Genomic DNA, 22155 nt, shown 5'->3' with positions numbered 1-22155 from the left:
AGATGCTATAAATCAATGTGAGTAGGTTGCTGGGTTTCAAGCAACAATGAAAATAGGCATCTTTATTCTGCTACCAAAGCAAGCCATCTTCAAGACTATAAAGAAGCCACTACTGATTCCCATGGGCCAGGAATGAGACAAACATTTAAAACTAAATGCTACCTACCAAAAAATAAATTACTGGACATGTTTATGTAGAACTGACACGTGTGGGTAAAAAACAACTTGAACAAACAGAAGCTTTTACTTTTAAAAAATTTCCCAAGCGAATGAAAAATATTTTGTAGATGCTGAGAAACAGCCACTTCAAACCATCCACACAAAAGCACTTCTCCTACAGTGGAGCCGAGACAGGCAGAAAGGCAGAACTCAAAATGTGTAAAAAGAGAGGGCAAAGAGGGCACATGTAAGGCTGTTTAAGTTCATTCAATGACACATCAGTTGAACAGCTCTCTAATAGCTGTAAGCTTGACAGGTGTATCATGAAGACACTTTGGCCTATTCATCATTTCCAATAACACATTCAACATTGTTACACCGCTATTAAGACCTTTCTCCTGTGTCTCTTGTCCACGTTAATGGGTATGACGTCAGTTTCAATTAACTACTGCTGTCCTTTGAAGCATGATTATGATAAATTGAAAAATTCAAGAAACACACACACACACACACACACACAGAGTTTTCAACAGATCCAAGGTGTGTCCCATCCTATCCCACCCTCATCTGCCCCAACCTGCACATGGTTGCTATTATAACATGTACTCTCAGTTGCCCCCTCGCTTTCTCTACACCGCTCCCTCCCACCCACTCCATGAGCATTTTAAATGTATATTATTGCTGTGGTGGAGATAGTGTTTCAAGACCTCCAGGCAAATACTAAGCCTACTGGCAGGACATTAGACAGAATACTTGACTTATTAGATATTTCCTATTCTAAACAGTGTCATCAAAGGCTAAGAACAAGAGCCATATAAAACACCGCGGCATGCCTGCCCGCCTGCCTGTTCTGTTCGACCAGGCTCATGTGTGGGGCTTCCATAGGATCGGCCGTGCCAGATTCCTCTCCTTTCCCTGGCCTAATGAGGACAGGATGTGTGCACTCCTTTTCTGTAGAAATGTAAGATTTTCCAAGCAATGGGGAGGGGAGAGAAGGGAGAAAAGGGCCTGGACCTGTCTCCATGTGTGTTGCGTTAAGCGGGTGAAACTTGTATCGAGGTAAGGAGGTATTTCAAAAAGGTACTTGGCAAAGGCAAAATGTCCACTCCAAGGAGCGCCCCTGTGTTCGAGGGGACAAATAAGCTGCACAGCAGCTGGGAAAGAGCAAGCGCCAGGAGAAACTGCCAGATACTCTTTACGCTTCTCTGTCTCCCTTCCCAAGCTTAGGCTGTACACATGCATTTACAATTACAGCAAATACCCCGTCTTCTTTTTAACCACCACTACTAAGAGAGTGCCCCCTAAGCAAATTCTTGGTCTATATTTAGATGTGCTTACAAGTGGAATAAGGGATAATGGGGAGCACAAACGGGGGTGGGGGGTGTAGAGGAAAAGAGACAATGAGAAAACATACCATGGCACACAGTTGTTCATATAGTTTGAATTAACACATGCAATCAATGCATTCACAGACATGTACACATAAACAAACATGAAGTCAGTTGCATTCTTGGGGTTTGATCTCAGCTAGAGTTTTAAAGCACACAACTGGATTATTCCGTGTGTTTCTGGGCTTAGTTATAGCCTCACTGTGCTTACTCACTGAAAAAGAGAACAGGTATACACGGAAAACATAAACCTATGGCTCTGTAGACTATATCCTTTAACCTTTCGCCAATTTATTCACTGACAGAGGGCAATAAATTCAGAATACAAACATGTACTGCAGCTACAGGCCTGGTCCCAGCTGAAATCCCCTTTTCCAACCATTACTTTCTATTATATTATATAATGGCTGTGCTGAAGCGCTGTTTCCAGATCCCAGCGCAATCTTTCTCTGGACTTAGTTGATCATGATCATGAACGTGCGACTACACACACATACACACAGCCCCCCAAACCCCAATTGGCCAGTCATGAAGTCATCTCCTCAGAGTCTCTAGGCAGAAAATTCTGGAAAATGGAGGATAATCCCTAAAGTGTGAAACCATGAGTCTCCCAAGTGCCAATCATATCAGAGCGCATCTGTACGACTTCTGACCCCTATTTCTGTCAGTGTAACTCAGAACAGCTTGGCTAGAGGAAGGCTAATATGTGGAAGCAAATGTCACATCATCCAAATGCCACCCGTTTACAGTGTTGGCTGGCTAGTTGAATATGACAACATAACTTTTACATCTGAATACCACATATGCGGTTGATTGTTTCCAGATGAATGAAAAGTAGGTTGCAATTCAGGTTCAGAGATCAGGGAACATGAAAATCTGAATGTTTTAAGATGGTAGGGAAATCCATTGTAGTCGATAGGAAAGAATATAATAAATACAGTCCAAGTAACAAAGGTGACTATTATTCCTTTCAAAAGGCTCCATTTAAAAGCCACATATCACCACTGAAGTCAAATTATATAATAAAGGCTTCCAGTGTGTGCAAGTTTACTTTACCGGCAAAACTGGTCACTATATAAAAAAATAAAATAAATAAATAAATAAACAAAAAAAAAACACCACACCAAAAAATTCTGCTACTAGCTTGACATGTCAAACAGAAAGATAAGAATAAGAATGAACTGCATGAGACAGAACAACATGCCACGAAAAAAACATAACAGAAACAACAATGCAAACACAGAATAAATAACTATGACAGCACAGTATCATCAGTAAATACATAATCAAAGCACAGGTTAATTGAGTGACATTATGAAGAGTGCTGATTGCAGAGGGTCAAGGCAGTGGTATAAAAAGAACTCATTAGTGTTGAGTGAAAGAGGTCAGCAACTACGATCTCTGTCCCCACATACTTCAAAGAAATCAAAGTATGTAGGGACAGAGTTGTCACTGAGAGCCAGAAATAAATTACAGGCAAATGTTTTAACTATATTATGTTTTCTTCCCAATAAAAAAAAAGCCACTGCACATGTTTTGTGTTTCCATTTCTGGGTGTCCACTCCTATGGTTTTCCTACCATGGCTTGTTTTAAAAAAATATTTTTTTGTTTGTTTTTAATTTAACATACATGACAGTTACTGTAGAGAGAAGAAAAGCTGCAACTAGTAGCATTTTTGACCCGAAATGAAACCAGTGGCAGGCAGTTGCAGTGAGCTGCTTTTCAAACATTTCATATTTCAGAGCTGCTTTATGAAAAATGTTCATCACATTTTTCCCATGTTCTCTTGACGCTCCTGTAGAATTCCCACTGAATCATAGGCCAGATTACTAAATCTTTTTGACAGAACTATTCAGTTGAGCTCCTTGCTTGCAGAATGCCTGAATGGAAATTTACTTCTGTATCTTGACAACATCAGAGTTTACAGGTTAGGCCCCTGCTGTGCTACCCACTATTGTTTACCAGAGCCATAAAGCTGATAGCAGGCCTCTGTGCCTTTGTGCTGATGGAAGAAAACCTCAATACAGCAATACCTCATTTTAATCAAAAATAATAACAATAATACTTTAACCAAATGCCATTAAGACCGCAGTTCATTCTCTCATTTTCTTGTGGAGAACAGAGGGGGGAAGACATTCATAATATGAAGTCACTGCTCTTTGTATGCCATAACATTGGTCACAAAAAATGGCATCAAAGGCAGTCATTTAATACTTGCAACTTTGTTTCAATAACAAAGGCAACCTGCTATGCACTTCAACTGAACCACAACAAAGAAGCAATGGAAGGTCACGACCTTGGGGCTAGCAAATGGATGCCGAGTGCTTCAGAGTGACTGTCAACTGTACTTTAAACACAGTGTACTCTGGGCGCAGAGTGGGGCCATTTTAACAAGCTCCCTCCACCCAGTAATGCTGGTTGGTGGGTTTACTCCTCCAGGGTTTAACAACATGTTTCTGAAAGGAGCATGAGAGACGATATCCAACACACTCCCTTCTCTCTTCTCACAGTCCAGGCCCCCAAGCATCTCTACTTAGTCCTTTTCTCCTTCTATCTGTGCTTTGGACAGGATTAGAGAAATAACAATGTGAGAATATTTTGTCTTCCATGTCAGAGACTCTTATTCCCCTGATGCCACGTGACACACAGGAGGGAAAGCAAACATCCGGGTGACAGTAATAATTTATACATGTTTACATTCCTAAAGCGCTGGGTCAGTTGGAACACTCTCCTCCGGAAAGACCTACTGGAGGAGAAGTGAGGAGAGGACTAAGTATGACATGGCTGGTCTAAATAGAGGAACGTCTGTGAAACACCTCAAAAAACAAAGGAAAGATGAGGACAAGAAAACATGAATGCAAAGATGATGTTCTTCTATTTTCAGCTGCTTTATGGTTTGGAAAAGCCCTGGCTCAAAAACAAAGATGCAAAATGATAAAGGCTGGAGAATGAAAAGAAAAATTGTGAAAAGAGTGAGTTAATGTGGTCCATATGGGGAACTACAGTATGCTGCTCAACAAAAACCTGGCTTTGGGATATGTGGCGGCCAAAGACTCCGTTTTACAATTGATTGAACTTCAAAACCTGTTTTCTCCTACGCCTGCACACGACATTAGTTTACTTACAAATATTTTGGCACAAATAGAATGCAGATTGCCATTGCTTAGTAAAACAGAAGTGTATCCAGAGCCCTGACATTCAGCAGGCTGCAGTGTTGTGCTCAACATGTTGAGTTTAACACTGAGGCCTTCCCAGTACGACTCTAGGCCCTTGAAGAAGCTCGCCAAACCCACCATGCCCCACTCTTAATCTCTGGCAATCAAGAATGATTTAAAAGGTCTGACACCACCCTTTAAGCTCAACAGGAGACTTATTGCATCAGTCATCCTCAACAGATCCACCAATCTAAACCAAAACCCTGATTCAGATCCACCAATCAAATCCAACAGTTAGGTTAGGGGTGAGTGTGAGGACACGCAGGAATTACCCCATATCACTACAAAAAACACTGGCTGTTTGTATAAGCAAAATGCAATGTAGCTGTATTACTCATTGAAGGAAGTGTTCAAAAATGCCAAAAGACAATTCCTAGATTAATACCACAACTGTGTTAGTGAAAACAAACACGGGGGAAAAGTGTCCTGACCATCATGATGTAACTATTGAGAAATGATACACAGACTTTCTCTGCTCATCCGACATAATCTCTTGGCTGGAATAGGATGCTGCTGAATGGACTTTATCACCAAATACTTCCATCATTAATGATAAACAAGATATCAGCCATATGGTAAACAAAGTAGGGAGAGTAAAAACATTGAAATTTTATAATAAAGATATCACGGGGGCTAAAGCCAGATGGAGAACTTGGCAGAATGAATGTGGCTGATAAGGGGATGAACTGCCTTTGTACATGTGATATATAAAGAAAGTACATTAACTCCTTCCCCTGCATCTGTGGACAACTGCAACCTGACTCTTGACATTTTATTTGGTAACTAATTAAATTAAGATGAAGGCCAGATGTGGAGAAAGGTGTAATTAGAAGACACACTATAGCAAAAGTGAAAGGGAATGAGAGACAGAAGCACCCTGGGGTCTGTCTTAATTGCTGTGATCCTGGCTTCCACAGCAGCAGAGTCATCATCAGACTTTCTTTCCTTTATCCTCTCTTCTTTCTTTCCATGGGAATGGGGGTAGAGAACAACTGGCTCTCATTAACTGTCACCAATCCTATTTAGTTTTGACATTTGTGCGGGGGTAGTTTTTCAATCTAATATTCAGGCTCCAGTGTTTACACACACACAGTGTCCCTGAGCGAGGTGGGCTTGATGGTGACAGTGGCATCTGAAAGTCATGAGTGAGAAAGTGTCTGTGGGTAGGCTACTGTGAGAAATCCTAAAATATGAACTGTCTGACTTTGTTAGAGAAGCTTTAGAGCATCATTTGTATTTGCAACTTGACTTTTCAAGTCTATCAGTTGTCTATCCATTGTGTCTGCGGTTAATAACAATAATGAACTGTAAAGAGCATTGATTCAGTGTTATCACTGTAATCACTGTTTATATTTTGTGGGTATAGTAAAGTGTGACAGCGCACCACAATTCCCAGGCACGCACACAGTGAAAACACATACTGAGTGCAGCACACAGCTATGTAGTGGAATGATCATCAGGTTTCAGCCTGGCCCTCAAGATCACTCATCCAAGCTTTCAACTTAACATCATTAGCTTTGGCATTATGTTTTCAAAAAACAAACAACAAAAGAGACTTCAAACTGCATTGTCTTCAGCGTGGGCTCGGCAGTTCACAAAAGCAGACGTCTGAGAGACTTCAAAAAGCAGCAGAGATGCCTTTCATTAGGTCATGGAGTGTTCTTCTGAAACGCCTGCCTGCGCTGCCTGGCGGCCATGTCTGTTTTCTCTGCTTTAGTAACAAGGTCATGGGGAAACAGCAACAGCAGGGAAAACAATGGTGACCTGAGGTGAGATGAGGCTGTTTGGAGCGGGATGGGGTGGGAGGTGCAGGGTTGAGAAGGGCAGATGAACCCCAGGTGGTCTGCTGAGGACTGTGAGTGATGCTGCTGTGATCAGCCCACACCCTAGGGAGCCAGCGCGCGCACACACACACACACACACACACACACACACTCATGCTTACAAAAGGACACATTTGCAAGCATACACCAGCCTGTATACGCATTCAGAAGTGAGCGCACAAACACACGCAACTGTGAGTATGTGCGCACACAAACGCACACAAGATTGCATACTAATTCAAAGAGCTGCGTGAAGACAAGAACAATCCTGGCTCGGTGTCTATTTACAGAGCTGAAATTAGAAGAGGAGGACTGAAGTAATCTTCCTTTAATTTCTCCCTGGATGTGCTCCCAGGACTGAGTGAGACAAAGGCTCTTATGTGCTGTATGTTAGATTCTCAAAGGAGAATGATGCAAGACCCCCTGTCCCCTCATCTGAGTTAGCAGCCGATGAGGGGGACATAGAGGACAAGGCCAGAGAACGCATCGATACAAGAAAAGACCAAACTAAACTACATGACAAAAAGTTGTGGGAAACAATTAACAATTTCAGGTGTTTAAAAGCTCCATCACTTAGCTGCAAAGGTGGGATTCAGAGGCAGAGCTTAACATGGAGGGAACACCTGTAAGTTTTTAAACTCATAAACCAAATGACATTTTTTTCAGTTCTGGCTGGAGTACAGGAATTTCAACATAGTACAACTTAAATGAGCACTTTATCAGGAACTGATTTGTCCTAGAGGACAGTTCCAAGTGGTGGAATATGTGTTCTAAACAGACAAACTGAAACAGGTGAGGTATAAAATCAAGCCCACCTCTGACTATCCAAAACATCTGCGTTATGTTCTTAAGTTGGTTCTCAAGGAGCTAAATGGCACCTATTCATGCATAGCTATCATTGCCTAGACTTCATTTGGGTTTACATGCCACTTACAAGCCTTAAGCACAAAGACATAATTCATTTCACACATAGGTAGCAGCTGATACTTTAGAAAGAGAAATTATAAAACAGCTGCAACACCTTCCTATTTTCACTGTTGATGAATCTCTTGTTTATTTTTTGATTAACTGATTAAGTAAGTAACCGATTTCTCAGCTGATTAAAATCTTGGGCGCCTTTAACTGAGACTGCATGTAGGGAGCTAAAGTATTTAATATCTTACTTCTATGTGGCCTGGATAATATACTTGCAGAGAGATGCAGAAAAAAAGTGGAAATGTGCCTGCACCCATGGAAAATCGCCCAAAATCCTGGAATGATGTGTGAATTTTGTTTTAGGGTAAATATTTAGTTTAATGAGAGCAGTCCAAGAGGAACTCAGTAGTACACCAATCAACCACAGGACTTCACAGTCAGAAAAATCACAGTCAGGAAGAAACAGATTCTGTACATTAGTAGTAAAATGCAAACATTTATATGCACACGCATGCATGTATGCACATGCAAACCCACACATGTGCACACACACACACACACACACACACACACACACACTCTCTTTTACTACACTATCCAAGTTACAGAGAGAGAACCCAATACTCTCCATCACCTGTTATTCTAGGTGGAATCTTGCTTATACAGGTGTAGAGAGAAAAATCTGTTTCCTCTTTTCACCTCTTCAGACAAAAATCCTGGGCTTTTTCACTGAACAAAGTCTACTATGGTGTGTGTACATATGTGACTGTACTAGTTGGCTCGGTGTGCCCTGCTTTTACTAGTCCCCTGAGTCTGTGACCCTGTTACCCTTGCAAGCAGAGAGAGAGGTTACTCCTGACTCCTCCTCACCTGAGTTGACACCCGATCCCAGGGTTCACGATGGGGGCCCGCTCCCTCTCCTCAAAGGCGCCGTTTGTTTCCCGGACTCTAATAGAATTCCAACCTTCGTGATTTTATCTGGAGTTTTCACGCCAATTTTGCCAAAACCGATTGAGGGCAGAGCAAATTCAGCTGCTACTGATCTCAAATAGACAGAGTTTCCAAGGGGCCAGTTTAAGAATGTGCCACAGTTATGCTTTGAGAAGAAAGCTGGTTGAGGTGCGGGGGCCGAACAAGGAAGGTGAGTTGTTATGACTGGCTGTCAATTAGCAGTTGATTCACACAGGAGGGTCAGTGAGACATGAACAAAAAAGGAAGAAAAAAAAAGATACGGTTTCATAACAAAAGAAGGGCAGCTAGATGAACACTGACTATGAAAATATGTATGTTTAAGATAAGCTGAGACAACAATGCTTACTTAACAGATGTGAGACAGCCAAAATGGAAAAGGAGATGGCTGTGCAAGGAGCCTTATTTATTATTACTCTTAGCAGCAACAGGGCGAATGAAAATAGTGCTGTGTAGGATGGGAAGAGGTCAGGGTGAAAGGGATCTGGCCCTCAGAGAGGGTTAATAGCAAGGCTGACTGGTTAAGAGCTGACCCCTCAGGAATGTCAGCTCCCACATTTATGGACAAATACTTTACACAGAACCAGAAATCAAAGCAAACACTGGATTCTGATTTCCTTTTTCTCACTGTGTCATGTCTAATCTCCTCTTACTTACTCTTGTTCCCTTTTGCATTTTCTGTCATTTGGCCATCCTCTCTCAGCCTGTCTCTACTGACTTACTGTCTGCCCTGGTCCTTTTCCACGCTTCGGATTTTCACTTCTATCTGATGTCTCCCTGTTTCTGTTGGCCAGCAGAGCACATAAAAGCTCCTCTGACACCTCACTGTCCTGAAAAGATCGGAGGTCAAGAAAGAAAATTCAGTTCTCAAAGCTCAACAGCTATGAGACAATATGAAACACTCATCACGAAGAGGAGCGGTCTTGGAAATGGTTTACTTTAAACATACACAGACAAGGATCCAGCCTCAGGTTGCTCACTGAGCCAAGCTTGTCAACAACACCATGGCTTAGATAAGCTGTCTTATGTGCTTTTGGCATTCTGGCTAATACTCCTACATGAATGAGAGCTAAATTGTTATACAAGAGAGCAGAATAGGTCACCAGGCTTCAACTCTCCCACAGTGTAACATTTAGTAGCATTTGGATGGAAGACTGAGGTACAAAAGGTCTTCATTTGATTAATAGGTTTTATTATTCTAATTATCTGCAAGTAATGTTCCAAAAGTGCTAGGACAGGGTAATCTGGTAATCTCTGTTGATTCTGTTGAATGGTCTACATGACAGTATGGACATCAATGGACAACTTTAAAATCTATAAAGCAGGGATGCTATGAAAACCTGTCACTGTCCAAACACATTTAGTTTAGTGTGGCTGTGTGGATGATATAGACAAAAAAAACACATGCATCAGTAAAACACTGCCTCCTCCCCACTAATAACTTAAAACTGCTGGCCAAACCCACTGACAAACCAAACCAGCTACTGACCAGCATACTCGTGCCTACTGTAAATTCACTTCTCACAGTGGTTCGTCTTGGCTGGCGATCTACCCCGCTGTCTAAGTGCTGCATTAGTCCAGCTTTGCATGAGAGTGCACCCTGTGTGCGTCCTTAGTGCAGGCGTTTAAGACTACACAGGCGTAATAGTACAGTAATATCATAATCTACAGACTGTCAAATTCTATCTGTCTCCGGAGGAGGAACCCTCTCCACTGTCAGCCAGCTTCATGCATAGCTAGCCAGCTCTGGATGAACTAACACTTTTCCAACCAGGAGCTCTGCCAATCCCGCGAGGAAAAAAGAGATGAATGAGAGAAGACTAAGAGCATGGAAAAGAGAGGAAAGTGATAGAAAAGGGAATGAAAGAAGAGTTAGATGAAAGCAAAAAGATGTTGAGAAGGAAAGACAAAGTAGGTGGAAGATGGAGCTGCATATAGTCTTACAATGTCAACAGATGTGGTAGGTGGTGCAAATATAAGGAATGGTAGAGAGGGGTGGGGAGAGAATGAAAAAAAAAGAATAGAGATAAGGCAGGTAATGGGTGATTTAGAGGTTTTTACCCATTTGTGTTTACTAAAAACTGTAATTCAGAGTTTCCTGTGATGCCTGATACTTTGCCCTGAACCTGGGTACTGCAGTAGTGTGTGTGTGTGTGTGTGTACACTGGCATCGGTGTGTGTGGGTGCATGAGTGTTGGAGGAAGTCTAAAGCCCTGTTTCCCATGCGTGTAATCATCCCAGGATGAGGTGGAGGATGAAGCAGAGCGGGACTTCCCCTGCACCAGAGGGTATTTTCCTCTCACACTGTGGTACAAGCACATGGCTGACCCGAGCTGCCTGTGTGTGTGTATGTGTGTGTGACACAGAAAGAGAGAGAGAGAGAGAGAGAACGAGAGAGGTATATCAACATGGGCTGAGGGAAGCAATTAAAAAAAAAAAAACCTCTATTCTTGCTCTTTACCAACTTGGTGGGACAATACTAAAATACTTCGGAAGTTTGTGATTGTGGCAGCTGAAGGAAAGCCAGATAGTGATGCCAACAATGAGAGCCTACATTGTAAATCTACATGAAGGAATGGACAGCAGTGAGGTGGTAAATAAGAGAATGATATGGTGTGTGTAGAGGAAGAAGTGGTGGTTGAAAGAGACAGGCAATGAGAAACTGCTTTTTTTCAACTTCTTTTTCTCTCTGTCTGAAGAACAAATAACGTCATAGCAGAGCTGAGACACAGAATGCAAACACACAACCAGACACTCAGGTCAGCTGTTCAGTCATAAAGCAGCATTACAGCACTGGCTCCCAAATGAAAGGCTGCAGACAGTTACCATGAAGAGAATGTGGGGACAATATGTATGAATGCGTGGGAGTATGAGTGTGTGTGGGGGGGTGTGTGTGTGAGGGTATACACTTCTGTGTTGCCAGGTGACAGTGCCACTGACAGAGTAGTGAGATAAGTCCTGGAAGCTGCTCTTTCATCTATTCATAGCTCTCTGACTGTGGGACCTCCTGCTGCTGAAAGCTGCCTGATCTCAACCCAGCCTCACTTTATCATCATTAACATCAACCAAAAAATACAGAAATGAAGTCAAACTGTGACGGACCGCAGCTAATGCTGTGATAAACATCCTAATAATGCAATGATTTAAAGGGCAACAAATCTCCTTATGGACTGCTTAGAAATCATGTTTCATTTACTTTGAATCTCAATCATGATTTAAGTGGAAACCGATATGGAAACAGTGGACAACTGGCCACAATGCACAATGACAGAACGTAACGGATTAGGAGAAAATAACAATCTATCTGTATGTATGTATGGAAGGGTCATAATAGATGTGTGTGTGTGTGTGTGTGTGTGTGTGTGTGTGAGGACAGATTCTCTCAAAGCACAGCTCAATGACTAGAAATGACTGAAATCACACACAAGGCTTGCACACATTGCCCACGCGCCTGGCTTGCCTCACCACTGCCAGGGAACCCAAAAGCCCCTACAAAACAAATTCATTAACCCAGACAATAAAACACAGCTGTGAGGGGCAATGGGAACTGTTTGAAATCTGCGTAGAATCTGTTCAAGGCACACAGCATGTTCTCAAAACGTCTAGGAAAAAAAAGGGGGTTTAGAAAAGAGAGGAAAAGATTTGGAAATAAGAAAGAGTGAGGAAGGAGCAGTGTTTAATTTAAACTTTTAGCTGGGGACGGTGCTGACTGTGAGAGCAGAGATACTTTATTGAGCACAACAACAAAAACAATTCCTCTGCACCAGATGCTCGAGATACATGACCTGTTTTTAATTGAATCCTTTGAACAGGTTGTATAAAGGAAGTACAAACAATACTGTCAAATACTATAAATATCATTACTGAAGTTGAGTTTGAGTTAAAAAAACAAAAACAACAACAAACACATGTTCCAAATCCAGATTGTGATATTGTGGAAACTGGCTATGGAAATACATCTGAACTTTATGATTATAATTTGTAACCTGTTAGCAGGGGGTGAACATCTGTTTCATTATATTCAGTTGGTCTGTTTTAACTGTATCAAAAGCCTTTACCTGTTCTATATGCCAAACAATTTCAGCACACATACTACTGATATCATTTGATGATGGTGTATCTAATGTGTTAGCGGGGGGTAGACAGGCTGCTGGCAGGACAGACTGTGAGTGAGGAGAAACTGCCCTCAGGAGCTAGGGTCTGAGCATGTAACCACACAATGCTGTAGTTCAATGCACCACTAGAGGGCTCTGCAGCTTGAAGAATGAGCCCCTGCAGGCCGGAACGCACCAGACCCGACCATGTCTTACTCATAGTGACCTCCCTGCTGCCGGGTCTGGGCCAAGCAGCCGGACAGATGCAGTCGCCAAAAGACTTACGACACTGAGATAGATGGAGGTACAAATAGTTTTACAGAGAGTGTCCAAAAATCCAAAGCCAAACCACATTTATTCAGAGTAACCTCTGTGCTGTGCAGCTGCACAGAGGTGAGGACACACACCGACTGACCTCAGTGTTAATGATACTGTTACGCTCTATAATGGCACTACTATAAAACCGAATGAGTAAAGAACATGGTATAATGCACCTGAAATTAATATGGTATAATAAAAGCAAAAAGTGAAACAAGAGAGTTCCCAACAACTGTGCCCAAAAAACTAACATTAAATGAAAGCAGAGCTATTTTCCCATGCATATATTCTTCATTTCTCAACAGTGGATGGATGATCATTATATTGCATCACTCCAGACCTGTGGTCATTTCAATTTCACTTAATCTAGCTGAAAGAAGCATTAACATAGCGGTTAGATGTAAATGTCTTGACAAAAAAATTGACCATTTCCATCCCTGGATAAACTGGGAAACATAGCTGGGGAAAAATAGCTTAACACTTAGCAGCTACTGTCACCGTTCCCTTGAGCAATACCCTTAATCCCCAGCTCCTCCGGCTGGAAATGCATGTATGTGAAGCTAGCTGTTACTGGAAAAGTAGGGAAAAAAGTGCTCTGTTTACACTGCCTTGAGAAGCAACTTAAATCAATCCAATTGAAATGACCTTTTTTAAATGGAGTAAGACTCTTTTTTTAAACTGTTGCCAGTGGACCTCCCAGAATAGCTGATGAAGTTTCTCATCCTGCCTTAAACCTGGATGAACCCTCTGCAGCCGTTAGCTGCCCCTCAACAGAATCAAGCCATGAATCATTACAAGTCGGGGTGAGGGCTCAGAGATCACCCAAATCAAGACCAGATGCACAACAGGCACCTCCTTAAGCCTGACTGTCTAAATAACAAAATAAATGAATAAATAAAAGCAGTCAGCAAACTTCACACTAGGTTTTCTTATTTGTTTCTATAGTACTACATTAATAAATCTAACAGATAGATCTAACAATAGATTTTATGGTGCTGGTTCGGTATGTGTACTGTGCATGAAAAGATGGTGCTGCTTGTACTGTCTGTAATAGTTACTACAGCATTATCAACCACACCTGTAGTAGTAGCAGAAAGAAGTGTGATCATTTTACCTAAATCCCTTGTATTGTAAATATGTTCCCCCCCCCCCCACAAGCCTTTACAGCAGGGGTCAGCAATCAGGGTTAACTTAAATCAGTATTTTTCAGTATTATTAAATGGGTAGCCAACATAGTTTTACAGGTTACAGACCTGCATATTTGGCAAAATAAGATTTAGTTATGGTTGAATGAAAGTATTGTTATTAGTGATGATGCCTCTGAAATAAAATGTATCAACAGTGATAAGTGTACTGCTACCTCCAGTATTTGTGTTTGAGATTCTGATTATTTTCTTTTAGTGGTTACTATAAAAGGCAAAACTTCAGCTTTCATTGTGGATACCAAATATTTTTGTTGCAGGGCCCAGAGGCCACTATTTGTCACCACTGCTTTACAGGATCTGAGTCATCTGATGCAGTCACTGTGTGCTGGTACACACATCCTCCTGTAAAGTGGAGATAGCTGTAAAATCACTCTGTTAGCTATCTTAATTTCATACCATTCCCCCTCCTTTTCTCTCCCCCATCCCCTTCACTCCTCTATGACTCCCATCCTCACCACAGCTGGTAAATATTTTTATATTGTGTTCCATTAGAAAGCTTTATTAAGCGGTCAGACAGGGCAAATGGCGCCTGGGAGCTCCCTGTCCTGTAAACAATAGGAAGGGCCCTGAAAGCTGCAGCTGAGCACAGCACAGTAAACTAAGGCCACATTAGAGAGCTGCCTTGCTCTGAGTGAGTAAATATTTAAATGTGTTGGATTCACCCAAAATAGTCAGGGATGATAGTTAGGGGCGCTGTACAGGGAAACAGCCATGATGAGGTTTTGAGCAAAACTGACGTAGCTGTGGAATGATTAGTAAATGGATGTATGTCAAGTAGTGGCACTGATAAAAAAATTAACAAACCATTAATCATGTCAGCAAGAGAGAGGTGGTCTCAAGGCCAAGGTGTGACGCATGAGAGTGTGAACATAACTAGTTGAGCTTGAAGCCCAGCACAATACATATGTACAAATGAAAGAAATGAAAGAGGGTTAGATACTAAAAGCAGTGCATTTTGTCACATAGCTTTCTGCAGGTTTATGTGTAAATACTTTAATGCAAAGGAAACAAATCGAGTTTCTGTGTCCAAATAAAGTCTTTCTAGTTTTATAGTACATTGTCATGTAAGTAGCTTTGGTAAGTGCATGTGCCCATATGTGTTTGTACACAGTATTTACCTCGCCACTTTTCTCCGGAGTGTCTGTCCCCACCATGTTGTCTCTGAGAAGCTGCTGTAGGAGCTGCACCTGGGCAATGCTGAGGTAGAAATCCAGACTGCTGGTCACATTCACCTCCAAAGAGTGGCCACACACCACCACCTCCTAGAAAGATGAAGGAGATCAGACAAGGAGAACTGAAAAGAGGAAGGTGGGTGGAGGAAGCAAGAGAACCATTCCACAGCACATCAGGACTGTTTGTGACCTTTTTTTTAAATAACTTTAATACTCTTACTATTATTTCTCCCCTCTATCTTGTTCTGTTTAGCTCAGTTGTTCCCTCCTTCTCCTCTCCCCTCTGCCCCCACCACTTCTGCAGCAGTTTAAACCTCTGCCTGGAGGCTTCATCTAACAGGATATCACTCACTAACACTCTGGGTTGAGCCACACACATGGGCAAGATCTACAGTAACTACACACAGTGGTATTGGTGACTGTTGTGTAAACATCATCTATTCAGACCTAATGTTTAAAAAGATAACAGGACTCTTCATACTTTATTCAACATCTAGTTAGATTTATGAAAAATATTAACTGTATCATTATTAGCTCTAGTATGAAAATTTGGATTGTAAATTGTAAAACTAGATTGGAGAGTGCATAATATAATAAATACATGCATAACTTCATAAAGATATCTGTCATGTAGTAAGCATGAATAAATATGTTAGTAGTCTCTATTTCTATTGTACTATAGCCATTGTTGTAATTTAGTCTGTTTAGTCCAGTTTTGTTTGTGTTGTTACTGGTTCTGAGTTCTGAGTATGGCTTACATGGCTAACTCTGTGAGGACCATTCTGAGTTTTTAGACCTTGGGAGTGAGATCATTTTTGGAAAATGAGGACATTTTTCTCTGATACAACTTCAAAGGGCTGTTTGATGGTTAAGACTTGGTTTTAAGGTTCAGGTCAGAATTAGGTTTAGGTTAGGTTTAGGTATTAATTTGTGATGGTTAACATTAGGGTGAGGGGCTAAGGAATGAATTATGTCAATGAGTGTCCTCATAACTACAGACCAACGTGTGTGTGTGTGTGTGTGTGTGTGTGTGTGTGTGTGTGTGTGTGCGCGCGCGTCAGTGCAAACTATGGATTAGCTGTTATGCATTGTCAAGGGGCACGTTAGTGTGGACGGACGGAGCATCAAAGAGGCAGGAAGTCTCATAGAGCTGTGCCAGAAAACATCAGCTGTATAAGCAGAAAGGTTTGAACTCTGTGGGTCAAAAGCCTCCATTACATGGCAGACTGGCTGAAGGAGTCCTAATGAGTAAGTTACTGTATGTTAGGAAGTAAAACGTAAATACTTCTGACATCTAAAATAATAAATGTCTATTTTCATATGAGCAAGAGATTGTGAGAGTAATGGTTGCAATCATGACTGTAACAGGTCACGGTCAAAGGGCACAAAATGTCAGTGTAAGTAGTGAACAAGCTTCTACAGTGCAGATGAAGGAAAATGTGCAGCCTCTGACTGTGTGAATTTCTTAGAAAAAGCTTGTCTCCTCTGAACCCATTGTCATCAATTTATCCACAGTAGGGATAAATTCTCTCATGGAAAACTTTAAAGAGAAAGATGTAATGGTGGATTCATAAAGAACTGTGTTGAGTTGATACTGACCTCTGCCTGTCCGCTGTCAGGGGAGAGATTCTTGCTGAAGATGATGGCGGGGGCTGCAGTCACTCGAACAGAGAAGTCAGTCAGGATTGGTGTCAGGATTGCCCGGCGCTCCTGGTGCCTCCTGATACTGTAGAGACATACAGGATTAAACTATTAACTGATGCTTCTTCAGGCAGGTTCTCTTAGCAGGTATGTCACAGATAATTTTCTCTTAAAATCTAAGAAAAACTATGGGACATATTTCATTAGTTGCAGCAACATCTGGCAATATAATATCAGAACATATGAAAGTTCTCTTGTTGGAGATAATTTCAAGCAGCTCTACCCAACAGTTACTTAAAGGACATTTTAATTCAAAAACTGTTTACTGCCTGATTATATTTTAGTTGTGAGTGTACTACCTTGGTGTCTAAGTGATTCTGGCATTACACCTCAATGAAAACAGCTACCACAAGGGACCAATTATTTATTTACCATCCTTTATTTACTGATAACTTGTTATGGTTACCGGTTTTAAAATCTTTGCAAGACAGTTCCATCTGCGTAACAATGACAAGTCAACACAATACAGTCAAAACCACAAAATGTTCACAACTGAGCCATTGTTATGCCCTTAGCTGACAAGCAGACACACATTTCAAACTTGCTCTGGCTTTTCAAATTCAAACCAGTAGGACGACAAGCTGAACTCAAAATAAGAGACTTCAAAATCAATTTTCTCTTGCAGGCCTGACCTGTGAAATATTTCTGGTCTTTTCTGGTCTAACACATTTTAGTTGGATGCTTGAATATGGTTTTAGAGACAGAGTGAGACGTTATTTGACAAGTTTCAATTGGGAACACCCCTAAATTGTATACACAAGATCAAACTAAGACCCTCTCACATCAACTCTCTCCATTTCACTAATGTTCATTCCCACAATCAAGTCATATTTGTGGGAACATTTGTTAGCAGTAAAACAAATATACAAGTGGGCTTTATAAGGTGGTGTTAATTGCCACATCTGCTGCTATTAAAACAATCAAGGGGTACAGCTTCCAATATTTATAGTTGGCCAGGATTATAAAAAGCCCCATTTCTAGGTGGCCTAGAGTACAGTACTTAACCAGGACCAATATCATATTCACTTCTGCTATACAAATGTGCATTACCAGTGCCCTTAAGGGATTATTTTCTAACACATTTCTTTGCACAGAGAGTTTGAGGGAGGCCTAATTCGGAGGTCAAATGATCTGTGAGGCCAATTGGTGTTGGCTAATCTCCCCTCAGACAGGGATTGAAACAACGAGTCTCTCGTTGCAGTGGACAGGTGCTATCATTCACCAGCAAGGCTAGGAGGTGTGAGTCTCACTTTACCAGTAATATGGGGGCCTCTGACTGAGCCGCAGAACTCTGCGTGCCTGTGTGTGCGTGCACCTTTGTATGGATGGAAAGATGGAGATGGAAAGAATGATTTTTCTTTCATACAAAGCTACACAGTGTGAACAGTGAGTAGAGATATCAGTGGCATGGACAAAAAGAGAGAGGCCTGCACAGGGTGGCTGACAGGAGGGGAGGTGGAGAGTTCACAGCTCCCTGACACAGAGTCTTTCCTAGCCGGCAACTACACACTGTGATGAGGACAGATCCTGTCAGTGGATCCATGGAGCTGGAATTTCCTCGCAAAACCTCAGGAAGCCAACTGAGGCCACTGCAGATCCACAACTACTAGAAACAAACCCAAAAAACTGCAAAGGGAACATGCCACGAATCCAAAGGTTGTGGTGGCAGGGTGGGCGTGGGGTGGGGTGGTTCACTGTAGAGAGTGAGGGAAAGGTGTGAACTTTGGAAGTGGTGCGTGTCAAAACTAATTACAACCAAGATGGTGAATTTCTGCTGGTGATTTCAGCAGACAAGTAAAGCTGTGAACTTGACTCTCCTTTCCTCAGTGTGTTGGAACATTCTAAATCACATGTTCGGTTATGACTAGGTTGGGTGGTGACTGAGGCTGCGGTATACAGCGCAGCACACAGTAGTACAGCAAAGCCCATTTTCCAACAGAGCCTCCAGTGCTGTTCCTGCCACAGCAAGGAGAGAGGGGAATGAGGAGGCAACCACAACCACCTTAGATGATTTGGTTTGGAAGCTAAAAAGCTAAAAGAGAATTGGGGTTAAATTCACAAACCTCACCAACAACAGGAACTTTGACCCTCTCAATGTGATCACACAGAAACACAATTGCCTACTAGTGTAGACATGAAAATGAGAGGAGATGGGAGGATTATAGTAAAACAGAGATTTGTGTTGGTTTGGAATGAGAATTCTCTGTTTACACATTCCAACAGACAAATTGTCTGCAGTTTAGAGCCTCTGTTGACTGTTGGATGATTACTTACTATAACACTTTGCACTGTGAAAGTGACCCTCTTTACAATACTGTGTGTTAATGTTAATGAGTAATAAAGCAAGTGTTACGCTTTAAGGTCATCCTATAACCAAGTTCTGAATAGAAATTCAGACATACTACAGCTATAGTATGTCTAAATAAAGTTCAGTCTTCACAAAAGGCATTCAGCATCCTCTGGAGCCAAAAGTGTGAGCCCGGAATCTCACCTCACTGCCCTTTCAGTCAATCTGGCCTTGGCACTAGGCCCAGGCAGCCATGTTTTCATCAATTCCTCAGCAATCACATGCACCAAATGGTTTAAGCCTCAGTAGCCCTCGTTGGAGCTCTTTAGACTCAGTATTAAGAGCATAAGACTCTAATATAGGTCCAAATCCACTGCTTAAGAGACCTGTTTAACAATGGACCCTAGCTGCCACGATTGGAGAAAGCCAAGACAAGTGAGTATTTTGGGATAGATGGTCAGAAACTAGACAGAGGGAGAAAGCAAAGAAATCAGGGTGGTCTAATGCTTAGAGGTATGATCCCACAGGTCCACTTGTCTCATTGAACACTGACTCATTGAAATGTCAAAGACTAAAGCTCTACTTGCTTGCTTGAGTCATTTTGGCTGAAAGGATACTCTAAAATGAGATATGAACACTACAATTCAAATTTAAATCAATCAATAAATCTTATTACTGATCACAAGTGTGAAGAAAGCAAAAGTTATTTTCTATTAGAATATAAAAGTAATACATAGCAATAAAAACCAAAGAGTCTAATAGCTCTTCTCAGGCCCTTTATAAGCTGCATTCCATTCACACAAATGGATCAAACTTTCACTTTTGCCATCCTTTTATAATGACGCTTGCCCTGTGATTTTTGCAGGTGAAAAGGCTCGATGAAAAGGTGTGGTCTTTCCACTGTTCCTTTTCAATAAAAAGCCAATTTAGTGTAACCCAGAAAAGGTTGACCAACTGACATGTTTTTTGGGCATTGTTTGCCTTTATTAAAAACGTACAGTAGCTAGACCCCAAACAGGAAGAAGAATTTTGAGTGGTTGTCACAATAAAGGATCATACTGCAGGCTGAGAGCTCAGCATTAGTATCACCAGCAACAGCAGCAATCTGTGTTTTCCTGGCGAGACTCCAAACACACACATCATACTTTGGGTCTGCGTACTGTATGTACATGAATATGTGTGTGTAAAACACACAGTAAAGAAAATAGTTTTCATAATGGGTATGAATGAGGTTTTTGTGTCTCTGTGTGTGAAAGGTGTAAGTATCTCAGCCAGCCTCACTCTAAAGCTCTGATGACCTGAGAGCTCTCAGTCTCAATCAGACACTGTTGATTTTGTACTGCATTCTTCCACAAGGCTTATTTTTAGTTGACAGGGAACAAATCTGGACTCTTTGCCTGTGATTCTGTGAGTTTTGGGCCTGTTCCCTCTCAAAACATGAGTGGAAAAAAAGGATGTGGGGCCAAACAGGCTGTTACACTCATGCTTGTTTTAGCTCCCGAGTCTATAAAAAAATGACAGGGTTTGTAATTATGACTGTGCATGGAGAGACTCCATGATAGGGAGCTAACTCAATAACTGCATGCTGCTCCCACATTAAGACTGATGAGATAAATTATGGGACATTCATGGCAGATCACACACATAGCACCTCATGGAGGGTGTAACGATTTGATCTAGGAGCCAAGAGATTCAAGCTAATAAAATGCCACTGTTGTCCAATGCCAATTAAAAAAACAATAAAAGAGCCATTCACTTGCATTATGTAACACGGTTGCTAGTCATTAGTATACATTCACTAGGAAGCATGAATGTCTGTACATCAAAATATAAAAGATGTAGTGTGTGTGTTTTGTACACTGACTGCTGTACAAAATTTTGTGCCAATCCATTTTGCAGATGTTGAGACATTTCTCTAGATAGTGAAATATCTGACCTGCTGGTTGCATTAGAGGAAAAGTCAGGGGATCACTTAAGCCATTAGTATTCATCAACTAGGAACCATGAATGTCAAAAATGTCATGGTAATCCATCTAATATACGCTGATGTATTTCATTCTGGGTCAAAGTGGTAGTCCAGCTGACCAAACCTGCCATTCTTTGAGTCATGCAGCCTTGGCTAAAAATTAGGACATTATCAAAAGTTTTATCCCATATAATGCTTCACACCACACTACACTACACACAAAAACACCATTGAGCATTTTGAATATGAAGGCTGAATGGCTAACACCTTAGCTAAAACTGCCTGCTTAAAGTATAAGGCAGATACAGAGCAACATGGGCATCCCAATGGAGTTCTCTTTCTGGTCACAAGATGAATGTTAGTGCAATAAACAATTAATATTGTGGCCTTATTTTGATCTGCCAAGTCATAAGAAAAATATCTAGCTGTGGCTGGCTTGGTAAATCTAAGACTTAACTTGTGACTCATTTTGTCCCGGGCAGTTAATATACAGTTGACTCATGTAGGTGCTCATGATGGAATTAGTTATCAGTGATTCCACTAGACTTTATAGATAACAGCACAGTTTGAAAAATGTTTTCTCTATTAATTATGACTTCAGAGGTTAAGAATCTGCTGAGACACCATAGAAAAGAGAAAAACAAGAGACTAAAAAAACACAAATGCGTGCAAATAATTGGTACGTATACTGGTACCTACATACAACATGCAAATACTTCAGTGACTCCTAACCTGCTGGCCATGTTCCACTCCAGGGCTGGGTTCTGGGAGTTCCTCTCACTCTCTGCTGATACACCTCCTTTGAGTCCCTCTTTCTCAGGCTTGAGTTGCTCCCACTGAGCTGTTCCAATGGTGATGGACTGAAGGTCAACCTGGTACTGACGGTCCTCCACCTCTGAGCCTGGGTCACGCAGGATGCCGAGGTTCAATGCACGTCTGGAG

The 22155-nt window shown here is 41.5% G+C and overlaps 1 protein-coding gene across 4 annotated transcripts in view; it reads right to left on the bottom strand.

Annotated features, from left to right (window-relative positions):
• Nucleotides 1-22155, bottom strand: part of LOC108876259 (intermembrane lipid transfer protein VPS13B) — a 308041-nt gene that overhangs the window by 86534 nt on the left and 199352 nt on the right. For all 4 annotated transcript variants that reach the window (XM_051076101.1, XM_051076099.1, XM_018665629.2 and 1 more), the window contains exons 32-34: nt 21946-22149; nt 16859-16985; nt 15206-15349 (exon numbers count right to left, since the gene is read on the bottom strand). In XM_051076101.1, coding sequence (XP_050932058.1) covers nt 15206-15349; nt 16859-16985; nt 21946-22149 — 475 coding nt within the window. The remainder of the gene's footprint in view (nt 1-15205; nt 15350-16858; nt 16986-21945; nt 22150-22155) is intronic.

Source organism: Lates calcarifer, linkage group LG15, assembly GCF_001640805.2.
Source record: "Lates calcarifer isolate ASB-BC8 linkage group LG15, TLL_Latcal_v3, whole genome shotgun sequence".
In the NCBI taxonomy this organism is placed as follows: Eukaryota; Metazoa; Chordata; class Actinopteri; family Centropomidae; genus Lates; species Lates calcarifer.
Note: the sequence above shows the minus strand (reverse complement) of the source record. Positions and strands in the feature narration are given on the sequence as shown.